The sequence below is a fragment of the Manacus candei genome, unplaced genomic scaffold (assembly GCF_025592945.1).
Source record: "Manacus candei isolate 608988 ecotype Guabito, Panama unplaced genomic scaffold, ASM2559294v1 h1tg000037l, whole genome shotgun sequence".
NCBI classification, from domain to species: Eukaryota; Metazoa; Chordata; class Aves; order Passeriformes; family Pipridae; genus Manacus; species Manacus candei.
In genome coordinates, this window is record NW_026138085.1 from 13,578,023 (window position 1) to 13,598,081 (window position 20,059).

The following is a 20,059-nucleotide window of genomic DNA, read 5'->3' on the forward strand; positions in this document are numbered from 1 at the left end:
TTTGTAACACTTCCAAACCCAGTTTAAGGTGGAGCTTCACTACTTTAGGACACACAGTTATGCTTTAAAAGCGCTCAGGATAAGTAGATATCTAATTTTTTTTCCTCCAAGACTTTAAAAATAAGAGCAATCCTGAGGTCAAACTGAGGCACCCAAGCCAGAAAGCAAGATAAAAAGTAACTTGAGTTGTCTATCCATTTTGGAAAGTCTTCATTTATTGTAGTGATTATTTAAAGCATACACTAAGGTATCAAAAAAAGCCATAACATGCAGACAGGAGACTTTTTCAGGAGATTTAGCAGAAGCAAATGTAGATTTACAATTAGATTTAATATAGTACTATTTAAAAGCTGATAGCAGATCTCAAGTTCACTTTTGATGCTTTGAAAGAACATGTATGCACATGGGTCGTTTGGGAGTTTAAGGCAATTTGCATATTAAGATAAAAAACCATTAGATTAATAGATTTTTATGTTGTGCTCAAAATGTTAGCTGAATTGAAACCATTTACACATACTTCATCTCAAAGGACTGAGAGTCATAAATAGCAGCTGCTCCTTGATAAAAATACAGTCCTGAGAACAAGCCAGTAGCAATGCTTAAGTTATGACATCTTCCATGTCAGAGTATAAGCTATATTTGCAATAAGGAGCAGTATTTACCAGGTGTTCAACAGGCAAAGGCATTCTAAACATGCAACAGCTCCCAACAGAAGTCTGAAATTACTTCCAGTATCTTGCTTACAATAGTTTATTTGCACACTGCAGAAAGATCAAGAAATCCTGCTATGCATTTGTGATCACTAGTATTTCAAACACAACAACCAAGGGATACAACATAAGGACAGGCAGCAAGAAGTGTTTTACAAAAAAAAAAAAAACAAAACAAAACAAAAAACCCAAACCAAAAACAAGAGTCTTTTAGTAATTGGTTAGACTGTTTGCAAGGTAATTGGAACACTCTTCCCTCCCCAGCCCCTGGGAATTATTCCCTACACTATACCTATCCTATGACCAAACAACACTGGAGTGTTTAAATTCAGTGCAAGAAGAGTAATTTTAGGACATTTAATTTCACTCTAAACAAAGGCAAAAGTTTATCTATATAGACATCCAAACGCCAACATATTTGGTACAGTGTAATGAATTACATCCATTTCACCTTCAGAGGTAATGCTCTTGTAGTGCTCACCTGCATTCCACAAAAAAAAGTGTTTGAAACAGTATAATGTGGTAGACTCGACGCTTTAAAAAAATTTATTCAGTTGGAATTGGAACTCCCTAACATTCACAATATAATTTAGAATGCACTTGTTACATGAAGAGCAGATAAAGGACTTAAACAGTTTCACATACCAGTTAAGATATTCCACATGCTCCTTCCCCACCTACAATACTGACATCTTGGTTGTGTTTTTTTTCTTTTTCTTTTTCCTTAACAAATACTCAGTTCAACTTGTGTACCTGCCTACCTCCCCCATTTCTACAGTAGACATACAGTGACAACAGTGAGAGGATATGGGACACTGTTTTATTCAGTGTTTGGACCCTGGAAAGGAGTAGGCCTAGCTATGAAATCGAGCTTGACAATGAGCTGAACATGAAGTGCTTCAGCAACTGAGGCAGAGCTGCTCTCAGGAAGAGGTGCATCTTCACGCAGAGAGGAAAGAATCGGTGGCTGAGCAGAGGGGAAAGGGGGAAGTAGCCTAACCACACCTCCCCCCAAACCCTCAGCTTCACAAAAAGAGCTCAAGAACAAACAAAATCGGTTATCTGCAAGGTCTGCAGGATGAAATGCCACATTAACATGACCCACTCCAAATCCCAGATCGTTTGTCAACACTTAACAGGGCTTTAGCCATGCACAGTATCATATGCTATAGACTGTCTAACCCCCTCCTTCCACCCCTTCTTCCTCTTTCCCCTCCCCCCAAAAGAATGAAGTTCATTAATTACAGTTTCACTACTTGTTTCCCCATACATCCCCCCTAGTTTTGTCTTTTGAGGGCAGAGGGGTTGTCAAAGACATTGATAACTTTTCTTTAAACAATTACCAAATTTTAAGGGATATAAAGACATTGGTGCATTTAGGAATTTACATATTTGTAAAAAAAACTAGTTATAAAACTGCATTATCACCTAGCACTTTCAAGATTCATTGTTATATTTCACTAATTAATATATTAAATTAAGCCAAGGTTTGAGACTGGAAAAATTCTACCAATCTACTTAAAAACAGAAAAGAATATTTAAAACCAAAAATGAAAAGGTTAGTTATGTTACATTCCAAAATCCACAGCCCATTATATTAAATGCATTCTTTCTACAGGAATGATGCTCTTTAAAACAGATGATTGCAAATATTTTACTGCTAGACACTCCATTACATTGGATAGTGTGACTGGAACCTGTGGATGGTGAAATCTTGAGGTTTGTCCAAGTTTCAATGTAAGGTGTCCAAGGTCCTCTCCCAGAACCATGTTTCAAAACAAAAGAAAAAAAAAAACAAAACAAAAAAAAATCACAGATCAAGTTCTTATGACTTTTTTCAATCTTTCCTTGGCTTTCTGTTTCTGGGTGATCTATTCACAGTTTCCTCCTCCTGCAAGAAAGTAATTTGTGTAAATATTGAAATAAAACCTAAGATTATCTTTAATAACCATTTTGTGAACATCTACAAAGAATAATCTACTTTCACTTCTACATTAGGATTTACTTTCTGAAAGGACCTACTGCTGTAACTACTTTGTGGCAAACAGCCAAGTCCTTGTTTTCACAGTGGATGTACACCATTTGCTGGGAGCACTCAGCAGCTTCTGCTGATGGGAGAATCCTTTAACTTCAACACTCCACCCATTTTTAAGTCAGCCATTATGTCAGTGGGGAGCACTAAAAGGTCACATCCTGGCTGCACACAGAGCTGAATAAGCCTTTTGCCTCAAGAAGATGCAGTTCATGTACTCCCACTCCTCTGTCAAGGCAGGCTCTACACAGTGCCTTTAGCAAAGTGCCCAGCTCTGCTCAAGCTGGCCACAGCAATTCCTATTCTGCAGGGTCATATAAGTTTTCCAAAGTTTGGTAGTGGGAGGCAGCATCATATGAGCCAAGTTAACTCTTAACACTGTAGTAAGGTCTGTTCTACATAAACTAAGGAAAAAAATGCACAAGTTTCCCTCAAAGATCAAGCACTCTAACCTCTGATGCACGTTTCCGGTCATCCTCCTCCTCCTCTTCCTCCTCCTCTTGACTAGCATTTCCTGGATCAGCATCACCTTTCTGCTTTTCTTCTAGGGGAAATAAAAAAAACGTTATTCTCATTTCTGACCTATCTTCAGTTCACCATTGCCTTTACTCCATGTCTGCCAATCCTCCTGGTTTATTCTGTGAGGGAGAATATTGTTCAAGATTATCTAGTTTACCTACCCAGCTTTTCCTCATTTGCTTCCTCCTCCTCCTCTTCCTCTTCTTTTTCCCCTTTGTCTTTTTCTTCCTCTTTCTCATCATCCATCACATCAGGCTGAGGAGCATCAGTCTTTTTGTATTCTGCAGCACTTGGCTGTTTCTAAAAGACAATGTCAAACCCAGGCAATTATTTGTGGCATTAAGGCACATTTTACTGAACCTCTTTTTAAACATGACACTAATTATCAGAGGAAATGCATTACCTTCCCAGAACAGCAGAAAAGGACAACAAGGAACACTGGCAAAGCCACAGTGAGGATGTAGACGACCCAAAGCCAGGGACGCTCTTCAGCAGCTGCCATCATCTGGCCCACAACACCAGGCTGTAAGACAAAAAGAACTGTCAAATTTCATCCCATACAGCAAGTTGTAGCACTTAAGTTTAAGGTACAGAATTTTCAAATACACTTTTCGCAACTTTAAACTTTGTATTTCATACTTCAAAAAAAATTAAAGCTAACCTGCACAAGTACTTTTTTTCATGGTTTACAAATTAAGAATCAGGCTAAACAGTCCAATTGTCAGAGCAAAAACTCAAAAGAGAGCAGTGAGTACTCACAGTTACTTATAGCAACCATTACCATACCATAACCCTCAGCCTTGGCACATACAGGTATACACTGACACAAGCTGTGGGAGAGAACAGCAGCAATGCTTCTACTGTTCCACTCAGCAGAACAATTAAACTTTCATCTCTCACCTCTGCAGCACCATCAGCTGCCTTTTTCAGTCCCCATCCATCATTGGCCCAATCATCAGCCACAGCTCTTTCAGTACAGATGATAAAATTGTCAAAAAAGATGTCAGATGTCATGGACCATAACTCAAGTCCTACAGCAGTGAAGGGAGTCATCTTGAAAGGTTCCAAGTCTTCAAAAAAATCTGGGTTTGGAATCTTCCTAGGTTTCCATATACCCTAGGAAAGACAAAAGACATTCTGCCTCACCTAACAGAAAACAACTTTTAGTTCTCAGCCCATTTTGAATGGAGAGAAATAACAATCCTTTGCACTTAATTACAATGTCTATGGGTGCAACTTCGCAGGTTTGGAAACCCATATAAAGAAATGAAGTCTGGTAAGAAAGGATTTTGAATCTGTCCACTTGAAACACAGTGCAATTATAACAGCATTTGAATTCTTAATTACACCTGCTGAATCTAAATCATGCTGCTTTTTGTCAGAGAAATGCTGCATTGGCCACCAGTTTATGCAAGGAAAACACCAACCTGATAGTTCACGTTATCAATCATAGGAGGCTTCCATTTGCCTTTGTAGTTTGGATTGTCAATCATTGGGCGCTGCCAGGTACCACAGCCAGGAGCTGCCTCACATTTAGGATTTGCAATCTGAGGTGCCTCCCATTCACCATCCATATCTTCATCCCTGCAAAGGAAAATTCAGTTTTGAAGTCCACCCCTTGCCTTCATACAGCATAAGACTTAGGCAAGTCCTGGGAAAATTAATACTCCTAACATAAAATGGAGATACCGAAACTTTGTATAGCACAGGTCTGTAGATAAATATACTGCATAAGGAAGAAGGATTTTAATGACTAACTGAAGCACAGAGGTTCAACAAAAGCCAGTCCCTGAGCACAGACTGCCCCGCTGCCCCTTCTAAGTAGGTACAACTGCAAGATGAACATCCCTGCCCTGTTCATTCTGCTTCAAATCACAGAAGAGTTGAAAAATGCAGAGGTGAATGCAGGACAAAACTCCTCAAACCAACTCTGTCGCCTTCTTTTGAAGCAAAACAGCCTGAATCGGCAACTCATTAGCAAGTGGCAATGAACTGACTATTCTTACACTCGTAAAAGTCAGTACCAAAGCCATGAAATATTTGCTGTCGCTTGCAATAGGCAGTAAACTTACCAATCTTCAGGCTTCTCAGCATCAGGGTCTGCTACATATTCTGGCTCATCATCCAGCCAGCCCTCTGGTTTCACAGCGTTTTCATCCGCAATCTTTGCAGGAGCATCCTCATCCCTGGAGAGCAGAACATTATGTATTAACACACACAGCACATAAGAGCTCTTAACACCAAGGCATGATTCTACAGACTCTGAACAAGCCCACTGAGGTAGACAGCTAGCCACCTTCACTTCTGTCAGGGTAACACCATGATTTCAGAAAGGAATTGCCTTGCAATCTGTTGCTTATACACATGTCTCATGGCACATCATGGTGCCCACTGCAAGGTAATACTAAATTTTAAAAGCCAATCTAGAAAGAGCATATTACAGCAAATCCCATATCTTGGCAGTCACTGCAAACACACACTTGAACTTGAAACTGAATCTGTCATTCACAAAGCACTGGCTCAGAGACAGAAAGCCAGGATCAGTTTCTGATTTAGGGAATCAGATTTTTCAGTCACTTTTAAACTAAGGCATTACACAAACAACTACAAACAGCTTTCAGTTACACCTTCTGCAGCTCATCTTTGGATCTCATACGGATGAAAGCAACAGCTAGCACAGGTGTTTCTGTAAAATCTTTGTCTGTGGCCAACAGAATAACAGGAGCACTAAATAGAAGCTCCCAGAGGATGTGGAACCTGTCTGCCTTTGTCTACCAAAGCACTGCTAAGATGCCTAAACTGACTGTATTTTGATTACAAGGACAAGACTCAAAAACCTTCTGTAAGACATCTGAGAGAAACTTTGATCAGGACCAAATTATGAGGCTAAGGACTCCCTCAATTCCACCCCTCTATCAGCTTACCAGTCATCTGGTTTAACAGCATCTGGGTCTGGGATTTTTGGTCTCTCATCCCAGTCCTCAGGCTTCTGGTCATTTGGGTCCTCAATCTCTCGGGGTGGATTCACAGGAGGAGACATATCATTTAGCAAATTTCCACTGTTGACAACCGTTTGATCAACCAGTATCTCAAAACTATTATCAGGATTCAAGACTATAAGGACAAAAGTTGTTGTAGTCATTCCATATATGATACAAAGTATGAGTCATAAAGCATCACTCATCCCCACTGTACAATCCCAGCTACCACCCACCCAACAACTGCTTTAAAGAACTGTTAAGGACCTTTCTCCTTATGCCAAAGTATAACTAGTGGTGATGTACCACATCTCACCTTGTGAGAAAGCAGACTCATGGCAGGAATCCTACTTTAAACATGCTATAAGCACAGAGAGGTTTGTAGTGTGTTTTAGCAGTTACCACAAGTTGACTTTGGCACAGTAAGTATTGCTTTAGTAGTAACAATGTATATATTCACATTCTACTCAAGACTAAGACTTTCTACTACTGACTAACAAGATTTTAATCTCACTACTTTATTCAGCAGGAAAAGCTAACGTACTCCCTGAAAGATTTTAGTCAGAGCTAATATAGCAGACACTATTTCAGGAACCCCTGAGTTTGTCTGGTACTACAAAAGCAGCAAAAAGAACAACACTCTGCCTCTAAATCTAAAGCACACTGTACCCCAAGTTACTCTAGGGCAGCATTCAGGTAGTTCATAAATGCTGATGATTATTTCAGATAACTGCTCTGAAATTCAGTTCTCCTTTAAGTATTAAGTTCAAGGTCTCATGACCTTTCTTATATGAAACCAGACCTCCTGTAAGTATGAAATAAGCCTTTGTAGAGATGCCCAGGTTTTGCATTTGAAGCTTTCAAGTGGTTTTTAGTTGTATGGTGCACTGCCACAAACACTCAGTTGTTTATCTGGCTCACTTTATGAGCTTTTGATTCAGGAAACGTTGGAGTTATTAACATGCACGTTTAACAGTCACCATACCTAGAGTATAAAGATGAGTCTTCTTATCAGTGAAGTAACTCTTCAGGTCTGCATCTGGACGCTTTGCATGTTTCTCCTCATATTTGCCAGTCTTTGGGTTTTTGTGCCGGAAGATGAAGTGCAATTTATAGTCCTCTCCACATTTGTCAGGGCCAAACATTATTGTATATGGAGTTTTGTCATGGAACTGGTCCTTTAAAAACAATGCAAAACTTCATCATTTTGAAATACAACTTAAGTCACTGCCTGGCATAAGAACTCCTAATTCGTTAGAAGTTATTCTGCAACTTGCATATCAAGTCCCACGCTAAAGCTTGTATTCCTCACATAAGCCTCTAGAAAAAACACCAGAATTATCCCAGCTACTTCATTTTGCATCTTTGGTCTGCCCTTTTCACTTGGAAAACACCAGCTATATAAGTGTTATCAGAAAGATTAGTGTAAGTGACAACCACAATGTTTAAGTATATCTCTGTATTACAATAAAGTATTTCAAGAGCTATCAACATAGAAGTATCAGTTACTGGCAATAAAGAATGAGTAGCTAGTCCAGCCAGTTTCTTTCACACAAAGTGATAAGCAGCACTAAAAGTGAGGCCAAGTTGAATTTATGAGCTGAGGTACTGTCTCAATCTGATATCTAACTGGATATAATCATTTCACCATTGAACACTGACTGCAAGTCTTTGTTCTTGCTAATGTTATTTTAAAATTCAATGCACATACAAAACTGATTGGGCAGCCAAGAAATCTTCTGGGTGTTTGTGGCTGGTTTGGATTTTTTTTAATACTTTGGAATCTATTAATAATACAACTCCAATGAGACTGCAGAAGGAAAGAAGAAGGATGGGTAACAAGCCATAAAAGGTACGTCCTATAAAGTCTAGGAAGAAGGCAAAAGAAAACCCACAGGCTACAGAAACCTGTGCAAGGTGACCCAGCAGTTCAGCTTTGTCTAAAGAGGCACTTCAAGGGAAGTGTATGATTGAGAGGACAGAAAACAATTCTTAAGCCTTAGGGTTGTATCACAGTCTCTTCCATCAACCACAATTTTAAGACAATGCATTCAAGGGTCATTTATGAAACAAATAGTTCTATATAAGTCATGTGTGCAGCTGAACATGTGAGATTGTATCCAGTCCAATTTCTCAAAAGACACAGTAACTCACATGGGTTGCCATGTCAAAGACAAGGCAAAAATGCAAGGTATAGTTCTAGTTATCTGCATTAGTCTGTTTTAGAAGATGAAACATGGAATCTTCCTTCTGTGCTGAGCTTCCTGAAGAGATTTCTCCTCATACACGGGCTACTCTCCTAAGCACTTTTTCCTTGATCCTACAGCCCAGGGAAATCTGAAGTGCTGCAGAGTTTGGCAAAGGTCTGCAACTGCTCAGCTACCAGGGAACTCCAGAGTTTCCACTCAAGGGGCCATTACATTTCAGTATTTATCCTCTCCAACTGGAAACACTGGGAAAACGCTCAGTGCAAAGTACTTTGGCAATCAGGCCCCACTGCCTTCACTGAAGAGGTTTCTTCAGGAAGAAGCAAAATGAAAAACATTTCTTTCACAGCTAATACTCAAAGTAGTAACATTACTCACCAGGTTCAGCTCCGGGGTTTTTGAAAGCAATTTCACATAGGCCCCACCACATTCTATTCCATTTTGGAAGTTTACCTCATACCTAATTTTAGTTTTGGATAGAAAGGGGAGAGAACATGTTATACAGGAGGAAAAATTACTCTTGTAATACACAATTACAATTTTTAGGTACAAATTAAGAGCAAGGCTGTTCTGGTTTTGTTTGTTTTAAATCACTTGCCCAGTGAATATTAAAAATACACACTACACTCTAAGGACTGAGAAAATATTCACAAGGGCCTCAGAAAAAGTAAAACCTGAAGATTTAGAAGACTTAACCTGACAGAAAAGATTAAAGAAATTGAGTGCTGGTCTAGAAGATTATGATCTATAAGTAGAAAGAAGGAAGAAAAAGCTTTCCAATATATAAGACACTGCAATAGAGATTGAGGTGAGACAATTATTTTGCCCACAACTACCATAGCAGACAGACAACTCAATCTGCAAGACTACCAAAGGAAAAACAACTAGGTCCTAGGAGAAGCCCATTTAGGGTTATAAGCATACATCAGAACATTTAGGGATGCCAAGGAGCCTGAAAAAAGGCGAAACATCTCTGTCAGGAATAGGCTACGTATGCTTGACCCTCTCTCAATGCCAGCAGCTGGAATGGATGACCACTGGGATTTATTTTTATCCTTGTATTTTGAGGCAAAACTAAACAGTAATGCAAAGCAAAGGGACCAACTCATTATCTTGTGCAAATATGAATTAGTTTACTCTTTGTTTAAAACTGATAAAGTCGATAATAATTCAACTGTTCTCACTGAATTATTTTTTCCCCTGACTTGCTGGTCTAACACACATCCAAGTAGATTCTTCTACATGGGTTGTGGCCTAACAGAGCTATATAAGCTGTTCATTTTCCAGCAAATGAATGAAGACAGAGGAAGGAAGAAACAAGTGCATCTTTACCCCTATGTCCACTCCACCTCAGAAACAGGGGGCAGTTTACTGCATAATAAAGTGCACTGACCTACATACAGACCAGCTTTCGTTCAAAAGGACAAGGACTTCCACTATTAGCGGTACAAAAGTCAGTTGCCTGACCTTGTTACTACAATTAAACCAAGTGAACTGAAGCCATAAGACAGGTTACCAAGTCTAGAGTACACAGATTTCTTCCTTTTTCATGTTCAGAAAGAACCATGCTGTTCCCAACTTTCCCCTTTGGGAATCTGGGTTACTATTCTCCTCTTATTTAAATATTATAATAGGTTACAGCATCTTGTGTCATGTAGACCCGCAATCAACAACAGCTCATTTATGGAATTAACCTTAGCCTGCTGTCCTGTCATTCTGGAAACAAGAGAACACCAAGTTATCCTTTACTTACTGTATAATAAGGGGTTTGGTATCAAACACAAATGGCTTTGAAAGTTTGGATGAAATCGCGTGATGCTTGGCTCGGGTTACCAGTACAAGCCCTTTGTCTCCTGGAAGCTTAGTGTCCTTCATGTCTTGGACTTCCCATTTACCTGGGGAGAAATTAACCCAATGTTACCAGTTTCTAAAATCCCCAAGTGGATCATTTGTCTAAATTAGAACTTCATATTGTTAGCCAGGTATATAAATACTCCTTCCATTTTCTCCAATGAATATTTTAGTTGGGAAACAGAAAAGAAAGCCTTGCACCTCTTCTTCAGATATGACAAACGACTTCGGAAACATTTATCATCCAAACCCTGGATTTAACTCACCATCATATTTTGCAATCTCATCATCCGTATCATCTTTCTTGGCTCTGGAAAGGATCCATCTAGAAGACAGACATCCAGTGGTTGAAAACCCATCCTTTCTCCCTTACACACACTAAAAATCCTGCCCTTAGGACATCCCTTGCTGTCCTATGACTACACCCCAGTGCCTTGATCTCCCACGGAGCTCTACTCCCAAGCCTGCAAACTTTTCTGCATTTGCCACTTCCCTCCCCCAAAGCAGGATCATGGCCTCCTGAGAGAGCATCCCACTCTTGTTCAAAAAAGTAAAAACTACCTCACCATCCACACATTTACCTGAGGAAAGTAAAAGTCAGATGAGGATTAAACCATTACACTTGCATGCCTCACCTGCCCCTTGTTACTAGAGCTTAAGGAAATACTGGTTTAGTTCAGCACTTTAACAGCCATCCTCAAGAAGGCACTGCTGTAAATCCTCACCAACCAGGGCCCTTTGATTCACTTTTGAATAACACCACCTCTACAGAGAAGGTTTCATTGCCTTTCACCAAGACTTTAAATTGTTTGCTGTACTGAATCATCCTTCAGATTATACTCACCCATCCAGAGTTCCTTTATCAAACGACTCCGCAAAATACACTTCACCAGTTGGGACTGGGGGCCTGTAGGTAACCTATTAGAAAAGAGGGGCACTTATGCACCTTTCAAGATAAATTCCCTTCAGAAATACAGGCACATAAAGCTCACATTCCTCCTCTACACTCAAGTACAGCTCTCCTGGATGCCCTTGCAACATAAATACAGAAGTTACATAAATATTGCTGCTTGTGCCAAGCTCTTGCCTTCAATTAAAACTCAAGTATATACCTAGCTGGGAATATTAGTGTTAACTCCTGATAATCACATCACACATTCCAAGGTTAGATCTAAGTCTCCTGGAAGAATCTGAGGGACATGAGAATAGAAACAAAGCACCCAAGCTTAAATCCAAGCCCTACTCCCAGATAACATCTTTAATAACATCACAACATATTAAAGGTTAGCAAAGTAAAGACGACTCTGATCAGACCCACATTAACCTCAACATAAGCAGTAATTTAACTTTTAGAAAAAGTTTCATGCCAAACCTTTGGAGCTGGAGGAGGACTGCTTGTTTCAGATTTTGACTCTTCTACCTCCTCAATGCCATCGTCCAAGTCATCCTCGATATCAACTACATCATCAGCATCATTGTCGTCATCCATATCATGTGCCTGGGCAGCAAGGATCCCAAGAGCTAGCAGGGTCACATACAGTAGCCATTTCAGCTCCATGGTCTGGATAAAGAAGAGAAGGTAGAGAGGTCAAGCCAGCACTGCACACAGAACGACGTGTTGCTTCTCAGTACAAACCCAAGCATCCAAGGCAACAGGTGAAGTGCCTTGTCGTGCCACGGAAAGAAAAGTGCAAACTTATCTTTTCAGCCCTGTCATTTACTGCATCTGGCTGGCTGAGACAGCTCTAAAAGCTGGAGAGGAATACAACATAAAGCTAAGTATTTAATACAAAACAGATGTTAACTGAGTGGAGAACCATGCTGCAGAACTGTCATCATTTTGCTCTTATGCTGTCACAAGCAGGACAGCAGACATGTACACACCACCACAACTTATGTGGCTCCAAAAGCCTAAGGAGAAAACCTATTTAAAGGACTTTAAATGCAGCATGCAGAAACTGAAGCTTTCATTCAGTTCAGAAATTGAAATACAATTTTCTAGTTCTTCCAAGCAGAGAGTAACCCATGGAGTAATCAATCCTCATCTCCTGTTCAGTATATATTTTTGTCCTTTCAATTGGTGAACTCTGGTGTTTTCAATCACCACCCCCCTTCCCCAGGCTTTATTCTGGAATTATTGCCAACAGTCATAGATACTACTGGCAGATGTTTATAAGCAGTTGAGGCTACTGAAGCAGACCCAGGAGAAACAGACGGTTGATTCAATTCCCTTCTTTCAATCTCTAATTTAACAAGATGACCAAAGAATAGCTCTTAACCGAGGCTTAACAGAATTGAAATATGAGACTTAAATTAATTCATAAGGTGTTCCTAAAACATTTGTCACACCTAAAACACAGTAGATGTTGGCAAGCCACAGCTTAAAATACCTTGTAAGTAAAATGGGTTTCCATTTGACTTTCTCACTAGAAAAAATATAAGATTACTGTACCTTTAGGTTGATACAGAAGGCAACACTTCTAGAGTGCTGCTCAGTTTTATTTGACCAAAGAAACTACAACCTCACCTTTTCTCCTTTATGCCTTATTCCAAATTTTTCTTCCAAAAATCAAAGTTGTAACTGACACTAATTCTTTTTGAAAGCAAGTATAAAACCAAACATCCCCTCCTTCCCTTACACTCCTGCCTCAGGCTGTAGCCCTGCAGACTTACAAACAGAACTCAAGCAGAGATAACAGTGCCTGTAGGGGCCTAAGATCCTGCTCAAAAACAAACTTTCAACTTTTCGAAGCATGTTTAGGCAACTAAAAGAATTTACAGACTTAAAGGCTTATCAGCACTACCCGATACTCCAAAATTACACTGCATACCAGATCTACCATTCTCAGACCATTCTTTAACTTACTTCTAATGACAGAGGGGATGTTTCATAAGTACAACAGAAACTGTATTTTAAAGACTTGTGCTGAGGTCATGTCCAGTTTGTCACTACAGCAACACACAATTGCAGTCAGTTTTCCAACAATAGCGATGGCCTTGAGGATTATTGTCTAAATGCATGTGCACAGACCTCCCCTCTCAGCTCAGGCAATTGCACCCAAACACCTCTGAGCCAAAAGGACAATCGTTCCAGAAGGAGTAGCTGACAAAAACTTTCAAGGGTTGTTATATACAGCAAGACTTGTTTTTTTTAGTGCAGTGTACAGCCAAAACTGAACACAGTTTCAGACCCCTTAGCAGTTTGTAGCTCTTATTACTAGTGTGGAAATCACAACACAAAACCAAAGCATGAAAACAGTCAAGAAACCATTGGTACCCTCAAAGGTTCAAGTTCTTCTTGTACAGATAAGATGTTCTCTGAATAAACTTATGCCCACCGGCACAAAACCAATACAGAAAACATGAGCCTGAAATTTCATCCCAGAAAGTGATCTTTAGAGTTCTGAGTGTGCCCTGTGTGACTGAAGCAAGAACAGATGAGATGGCGCAAGGAAGGACACCTTTCCAAGGAAAGGGTTCCACTTTGTCTTACCTTACCAATAGGGCATCACCAAGTGCTTTTGGGATGGAGCCAAATTCAGGAAAACTATACCCCAAGTTTTATAACTTCTTTCAAATTATATTATGCAGACAGAATGAGCACTTTATGATTTGGAAAGTGATACGAGGAAGTTACACTTAAAAGTGAGCCAATTCTCTCCTCTCCTTCTAAAAGAGAGGAGTTTCTGCACCCCTCCTCCCAACCTTGTGCAAAGGGTATTAATGGTTTAGCATGCAAGTAATCCCTTAAGCAATCTCACCACCAGCCAACCAGCAATAAAGTTTTGGTGAAAGAATTAAATCATCCCCCACAACTTTCCTGCCAGTACTGACTCCATATTTAATAATTACCTACCTCACAATCCCCCCCAACTACAACCCTTTGTAAATATTTACCAAAGTCCATTTGCTGCTGACAAATGATTGCACCCAAGTGGCAAAGCTGCATGGCCTCATATTGCAAGGCTGCTCCAGAAATTCTTCTGTCAAAGCATTCTAGTGGAACCAGACAATTCTGCCAGTGACCACACAGCAGAGGCAGAAGCTTTGGCACTGCACATCTGTACTCCTGATAAAGCCACTGTATTTACCCTGCAAGTCTACATTTATCAGTTAATGTTCTGTCCAAATTTGAGGCCTCACCGACCCTCACTTCAAGGGAGAAGTACTGTCTGATCAAGTTTCCAAGCAAGCTTAGTTCTTTCTCACCCCCCCCCAAAAAATAAAGCTAAAAAAGCCTAAAGAGAAGCTAATCCAGTTCCATGTCCTTACCTCTTTATAATCATTGGCAAGCAGTAGTCACAGATTTATATTCCTACAGAAAGATGCTTAGGACATTTCCTACACATTAAATCAGTCCCAAATTTGACATAAGCTACCATTCATACACCCTGAGTACAAGCTGGTAGCTTCTTCTGCAACTGCCTGTTACCATGCCAAGCTCTTTATTCTGTTTAACCTGTAACAATACACAAACTGACTGAATTATAAAGAAATAAAAGACATCATGTTCTCAGAAGAGCAATCTAAGAGAAGCACACATTTTCGATATTTAAAAAGCTACTTCTATCCATAATGGATGTACTGCTACAGGAGGAAATTTCAAATTCACTTCACAAAACCCTTAGGGACACAACATAAACACAATTATGCCTTAGTAAATTAGGTTATTCCTAAATAGAAGAGGAGGGGAGTGGGAGAGAGAAGAAATTCAGGTTTTATACAAAACAGGCATAAATCAAATTTTAGTGGAGCTTTAAGTTGCTGGCAACTACAGGTGTTCAATTAGTCACCTAAAATGTAGTCTAAACCTTCAGACACCCAGCCACCTACTCTATTATGATCAGACTTCTCCCTTGAAGAAGTGTCCAATTTCCAAGCAAGTACCATTGTTAGCCATTTTTTAGTCTGCCTGCACTCCCCTTCTTCAGCTTTAACTGTGCAGTATTTCTGAAGGTTGGTGTATTTCTGATCATGCAATTGCCGAGAGCCATTAACAAAGGAACACTTTCATAATAGGTGAGAGCTTCTGACGTCTCCATTCTACTTCAGTGCAACCCTCCCTTTCACCATAACAACGTTTCAAGCCAGAGATGACTAAAACTCCATCTCCTTTTTTTTAAATCCGGTCTTCAGACACTTACAGACACTGGCACACCACTGAGACCGAAGGGAAAACTACCACAGGGTAATCCCAAAGTACAAATCAGGAAGAGAGTTCAAGACTGCCAGGGCTACAGATCACTTGTCATCCCTCTGTGCCCACCCACAGCCAGCTTCTAAACCAGAAAACCTAAGAGTTGATAGTTAAGCTGTTCACCTGACTGTCAAAAGGCTGAGGTATTTTCCCCTGGAATTTACAGGACCTATAGCAGAGCACTGAAAAGAGACACTTGGAAGAGCTGCACTACGGACTTTACAAAGTCAAAATGAAACCAAATTGGAGATTCAGAGAGAGAATCAGCTTCTTGCCCCAAAAGTGGCACTCTCAACACGTGGCTAAGGGATTGCTACCTTTGGAGTTCAAGGCTTTCAAGAAAGTCAGGCAGTTTCAGAGACTAATTTTTATTTAGAATTGCCCTTTCTCTGGGCATAAAGGGAAAAGTTCTTCTTAGTTATTGGCATGACACTGGAAACACTTGGCTCATACAGCAAACAGTTGTCACCATTCTCTCTAACATATACACGTCCCATGGACAGAGTGTGAAAGGGCTCACAAAAAAGATGTTCAAGTCCTCTGCTATCATACTTCCAGAACATACTGTTTAGTAACTTCCCTGTCAGGTCAAACAGAGCCTGCAAAACCAGTTTAATCATCTCCTTGGTTACTAATCTATTTCAGTGGTTCATCAAGCCAGTTCTTAACACAGCATATTTCAGAATATATAACTACATCTGAATGGCTACTGGCTATGTAGTTTACTACTTACTTATTTTTTAAAAGAATTAACAGTCACATTAAATGGGTCTTACTAAAAATAAGTCACTTACTATGAACTACACCTCTGCAATTTAACTCGATGAGCATCAGTGGTTTCTATTTCAGCAGCATCTGAAGTCTCAGCTGAGTGACTTAAGCATTGGAAGAGCAAATTCTGCTAGCAAAGTCCTGTGTTCCAAACACTGGATTTCAGTGTGGTATTTACAGCAGAAGCACACCAGTAAAAACAAGCACAATGCATTCTCATACAAGGCAAGAATTAGGGAAGAAAAATTTAAAGACGCAAAAGTGAAGAAATTTCATCACAACACACAAAAAAAAAATGCAAAGAGACAAGAGACAAGAGACACAGATACCCTCTTTCCCTCTCAAATGAGTTTTCTGTGGTTTCTGAGTAAAGGCTTGGTTACCCTACTTGGTAGTGCACTAGTTTCCTAAAGTCAGAACTACTGAAGAGCAGAGGAAATCTCTTGTACAGCTCACAATCTCTCTGCCTTCCACATCCTGCCTCCTCTGCGGTGCCAGGGTAACTGTTTACACAGCCTCATGATGAACCAGCAGCTGGTTTAAGATGGCTCGAAGTCCTTCTGCCCTGTTATTTTAACCCTGTATCAATACCCCAGGCCAACCCAGCAAAAGCAAAGAGCTGTAGCAGTACAAGTGGAAGGAGCATGAGATAAAGCAGCCAAGGATAAAGGAAACAAAGCTGTTGGCAGCAGAGTCAGCTTAATGCCACAGTTTCAAGCACAGGCCTGTCACCTGCACCTGCCTGACCTGTCTTTGGGCAGACCTGGGGGATGGACACACAGCAAAGCTGAACAACTGTGAGGTCAAACACTGTATTAACTCCCAGTATTGCACCTACCACCCCTCTAAGGGGGGAGTATAACAAAATTATGTTCTTATATATGCAGCAATTCGTATGATGCAGACAATACTTTTCCCCCTTATATATTCAGTTCTGCAGCCAGACAATTTCCAGCATTGTGAAGATTCTGCCTTTAGCATCGTAACTCAATGAACGGCAGACAAGACTAAAGCAAAACCACCTTGTTTACAAGGGCCCAGAGGCAAGAGCTCTCTGTAGGAGTGGTTTGCTCCTCTTCCCCCACTTTTTTTTTTTTAAGGAGAGGGTGGCTTGGATACACTGCTACAAGAGGAAAAAAGGTCTTCTGGAAAGGATTAGCCAAACCTCTCCTGGAGAGCCCCACAGAAAAAGCTGCCTCTTGTTTGGGTTGTAAGGAGCACAAACCAGGCAAGGGATTAGGTGTGAAAAGGGACAACAACAAGGCTTGCTTTTAATAGGCATTTCAAATATGCCAGTTTCTAAAAATAATGTACAACAGTGCGGGTACAGTACGGGAGCAAACAGCAGATACTGTTTGTCAGCAGAGATATCCTTCCAGCAGAACTGGAAGTCCTTGGAGGGTGAAGACACAGCCGTGAGGCTTTCTGACCATAAAACAGATGGGCTGCTAGGAAAATTGTATTAGGTGGGGGAAGATCTGGAGGCACCCCAAGATCTTTCAGGCCATCAAGCCTAGAAATCAATTCAAGTTTGCCCTGCTACAGAATTGATTCCAGCAAGAACAGGCTGCCACCATGATTACTACCAGAGGCAGAAATTGAAAGGCCAGAAAAGGAAGTGAAGGGCAGGGCTAAGTACAAATCACAGCGAATTCTCAGTAAAGGATTTATTTATTTACTGAGGGGGAAGTGCTGCAGCACACCAAATGCCAGAGTAATCTGATGGAAGTTGGAAACTTTGTTACTATTTCGAATTAGATTCCTTTCCTAGGAGGGTATTTGATCCCAAGAAACAGTTTACACCTTACAAACAGCTTGTGACGTTGCCTGTGAATTGCACAAATATCTTCTTCAAATGTTATTTTTTTAAAACTAGAAATACTAAGACTTAATACGAACACTAAGTTTTATTCAAAGCTTTTCCTAGTTTTATTAAGTGTTTTGGACAAGCCCATCTAATACGGCCAAATCCACAGTGAGGTGGTCTTTTAAGTCAAGTGCATCAGCATGAAACTAGAGTAACACATTTCAACCTATATTTAACCAGTATTTTATCTGCATTACCTCATACATTATTATAGTTCCGCTATCTCCTTGCAGTATTTTAGCAACAACCAAAACCACAATGGGTAATTTTGTTCCATAAAACCTGTGTGCTAACTATGCTTGCTTGACAACGTTAAGTAAACACACTGCATTTAGAAATGCATTACATGCCTAGAGACCAGTTTTCGTACATCTAACACACTCTACATAAGTTTCAGAAAGACTTTTGCACAATGCTCTGCAGAAACGCTGTAGCATTAATTATGTTAACACTCATCATATTAAAGTCTGGATCTTGATTATTACTATTACCATTAATACATGTCTGTTTCCCCTCACAACCAAATCACCTGCAGCATTTCTCTTTCTGCAGCCTAGAAAGTTCTTAACCACAAATCTGCATGTGAAAGTTCACTCTCTAGAATCAGAACAGGCAAGAAAGCAGTGGGCTGTACATGCTTTAATTCAAAGGTCTAGGGGTTTTTTGTTTTAAAAGCACACAACACAGTCTTCAGCCAGAAATGAGAACTGAGGTGTCACTTATACACTATTTTGAAGACACTCCACACGAACAATATTTGGGTGGTAAAAATTAAACTGCACATTATAAGTCCCTCAGATTCTCAATTCTCAGACCTTCCTCGCCTGCACCTCACCTGTTGGCCTCCAGCTCTGCGTCCCGAGCTCACCCTTTCCAGAGGCTTCTCCTTCCCCTCGCTCAGCCCGAGCCAGGCCCCACGACACGCTCCGCACCCACCTCCTCTCCTCCCTCTGCGGGGCTTCACAGGGAGCACGTTCGGGCGGCTCACGGCTATTTTTGACATTAGAATACGCAGCCAGACCCAACCCAGACCACATCCAGCCCACATCCATCTCCCACCCTCGGCCCCAGGCTGCTCCCGCCCCAGCACCCCCGGCTCCAACCGCTGCCCGGTCCGGCGCTCACAGAACTTACCAGAAGAGCCGCCGCTCCCCCCGGGCCGCCCCGAGCCCTGCGGGTGCCGAGCGGGACCCGCTGCAGCCCCGCGCCCGCCCCCGCCCGCAGGAGCCTCGCCCCGACCCCCGGGGGTTTCCACCGACCCCGCACGGGCCGCCCGCCGCCCCCCCTGGGGCCCAGCCGCGCTCCGCCGCACGCCCCCCGACAGGCCCGGCTGCCCCGCCGCCCTCACCCCGCGGGCGAGCCCGTTCACCGCTCCCCCGCCCCGATGTCCTGGAGCCGCGGTGGCTGCGGAGGGAGAGAACGGACGGACGGACGGACACACTCACCCCTCGCCACCCCGGCCTCCGCCACCGCCCCCGGGCTCCCCTCGCCTCCGTCACGTGCCCGCGCGCCCGCCGCCCGCCTCTCTGCCGCGCGTCGACCCCGCCCCCGCCCCACCGCGGTCCGCCCCTCCCATTGGCGGACGGCGCGCGCTCCCGCCCCCCTGGCCGCGGGTCCCGCACTCTGATTGGCCGTCGACAACGCCGCTCTGCGGCCGGCCCGCCCCAAAACACGCCCCCAACGGCGCTGCCCTTCGTGGAGCGCTGCTATTGGCTGGCGACGGTGCAGGAAGTGCTGCGCGATTGGGTGGCTGCTGGGAGGCCGTTGAGAGGTGGGCGGGGTCTCAACGACTCTGGGTCCAGAGGCGCTGCGGTGGCGGACGGCACGTTGAGGGCGGTAGGGGGCGGTAAGGGGAGGTCGGGGGCGGGGCCAGCATCGCCTCACGCCCCGCCCACCGCCGTCGCGGCCCTCACCCGCCTCACCCGAC

At 42.1% G+C, this 20,059-nt stretch overlaps 1 protein-coding gene across 4 annotated transcripts; it reads right to left on the minus strand.

Annotated features, from left to right (window-relative positions):
• Positions 1 to 1,240: 1,240 nt before the first annotated feature.
• CANX (calnexin) lies at positions 1,241 to 19,668 on the minus strand. Of its 4 annotated transcripts, none has more exons than XM_051793862.1 (15): positions 19,578 to 19,668; positions 11,670 to 11,858; positions 11,142 to 11,215; positions 10,564 to 10,622; positions 10,200 to 10,341; positions 8,825 to 8,906; positions 7,225 to 7,417; positions 6,186 to 6,375; positions 5,334 to 5,447; positions 4,689 to 4,845; positions 4,162 to 4,377; positions 3,665 to 3,784; positions 3,423 to 3,561; positions 3,195 to 3,286; positions 1,241 to 2,601 (listed from the first exon to the last, which is right to left on the minus strand). In XM_051793862.1, exons 2-15 carry the CDS (start codon positions 11,853 to 11,855, stop codon positions 2,548 to 2,550), a joined length of 1,818 nt encoding a protein of 605 aa, XP_051649822.1. In that variant the 5' UTR covers positions 11,856 to 11,858; positions 19,578 to 19,668; the 3' UTR covers positions 1,241 to 2,547. The 4 variants fall into 4 exon arrangements, with proteins under 4 accessions (XP_051649822.1, XP_051649823.1, XP_051649821.1 ...); XM_051793863.1 differs by lacking the exon at positions 19,578 to 19,668 and adding an exon at positions 19,481 to 19,505; XM_051793861.1 differs by lacking the exon at positions 19,578 to 19,668 and adding an exon at positions 18,968 to 19,141 and having other exon boundaries at positions 3,195 to 3,283.
• Positions 19,669 to 20,059: the final 391 nt, after the last annotated feature.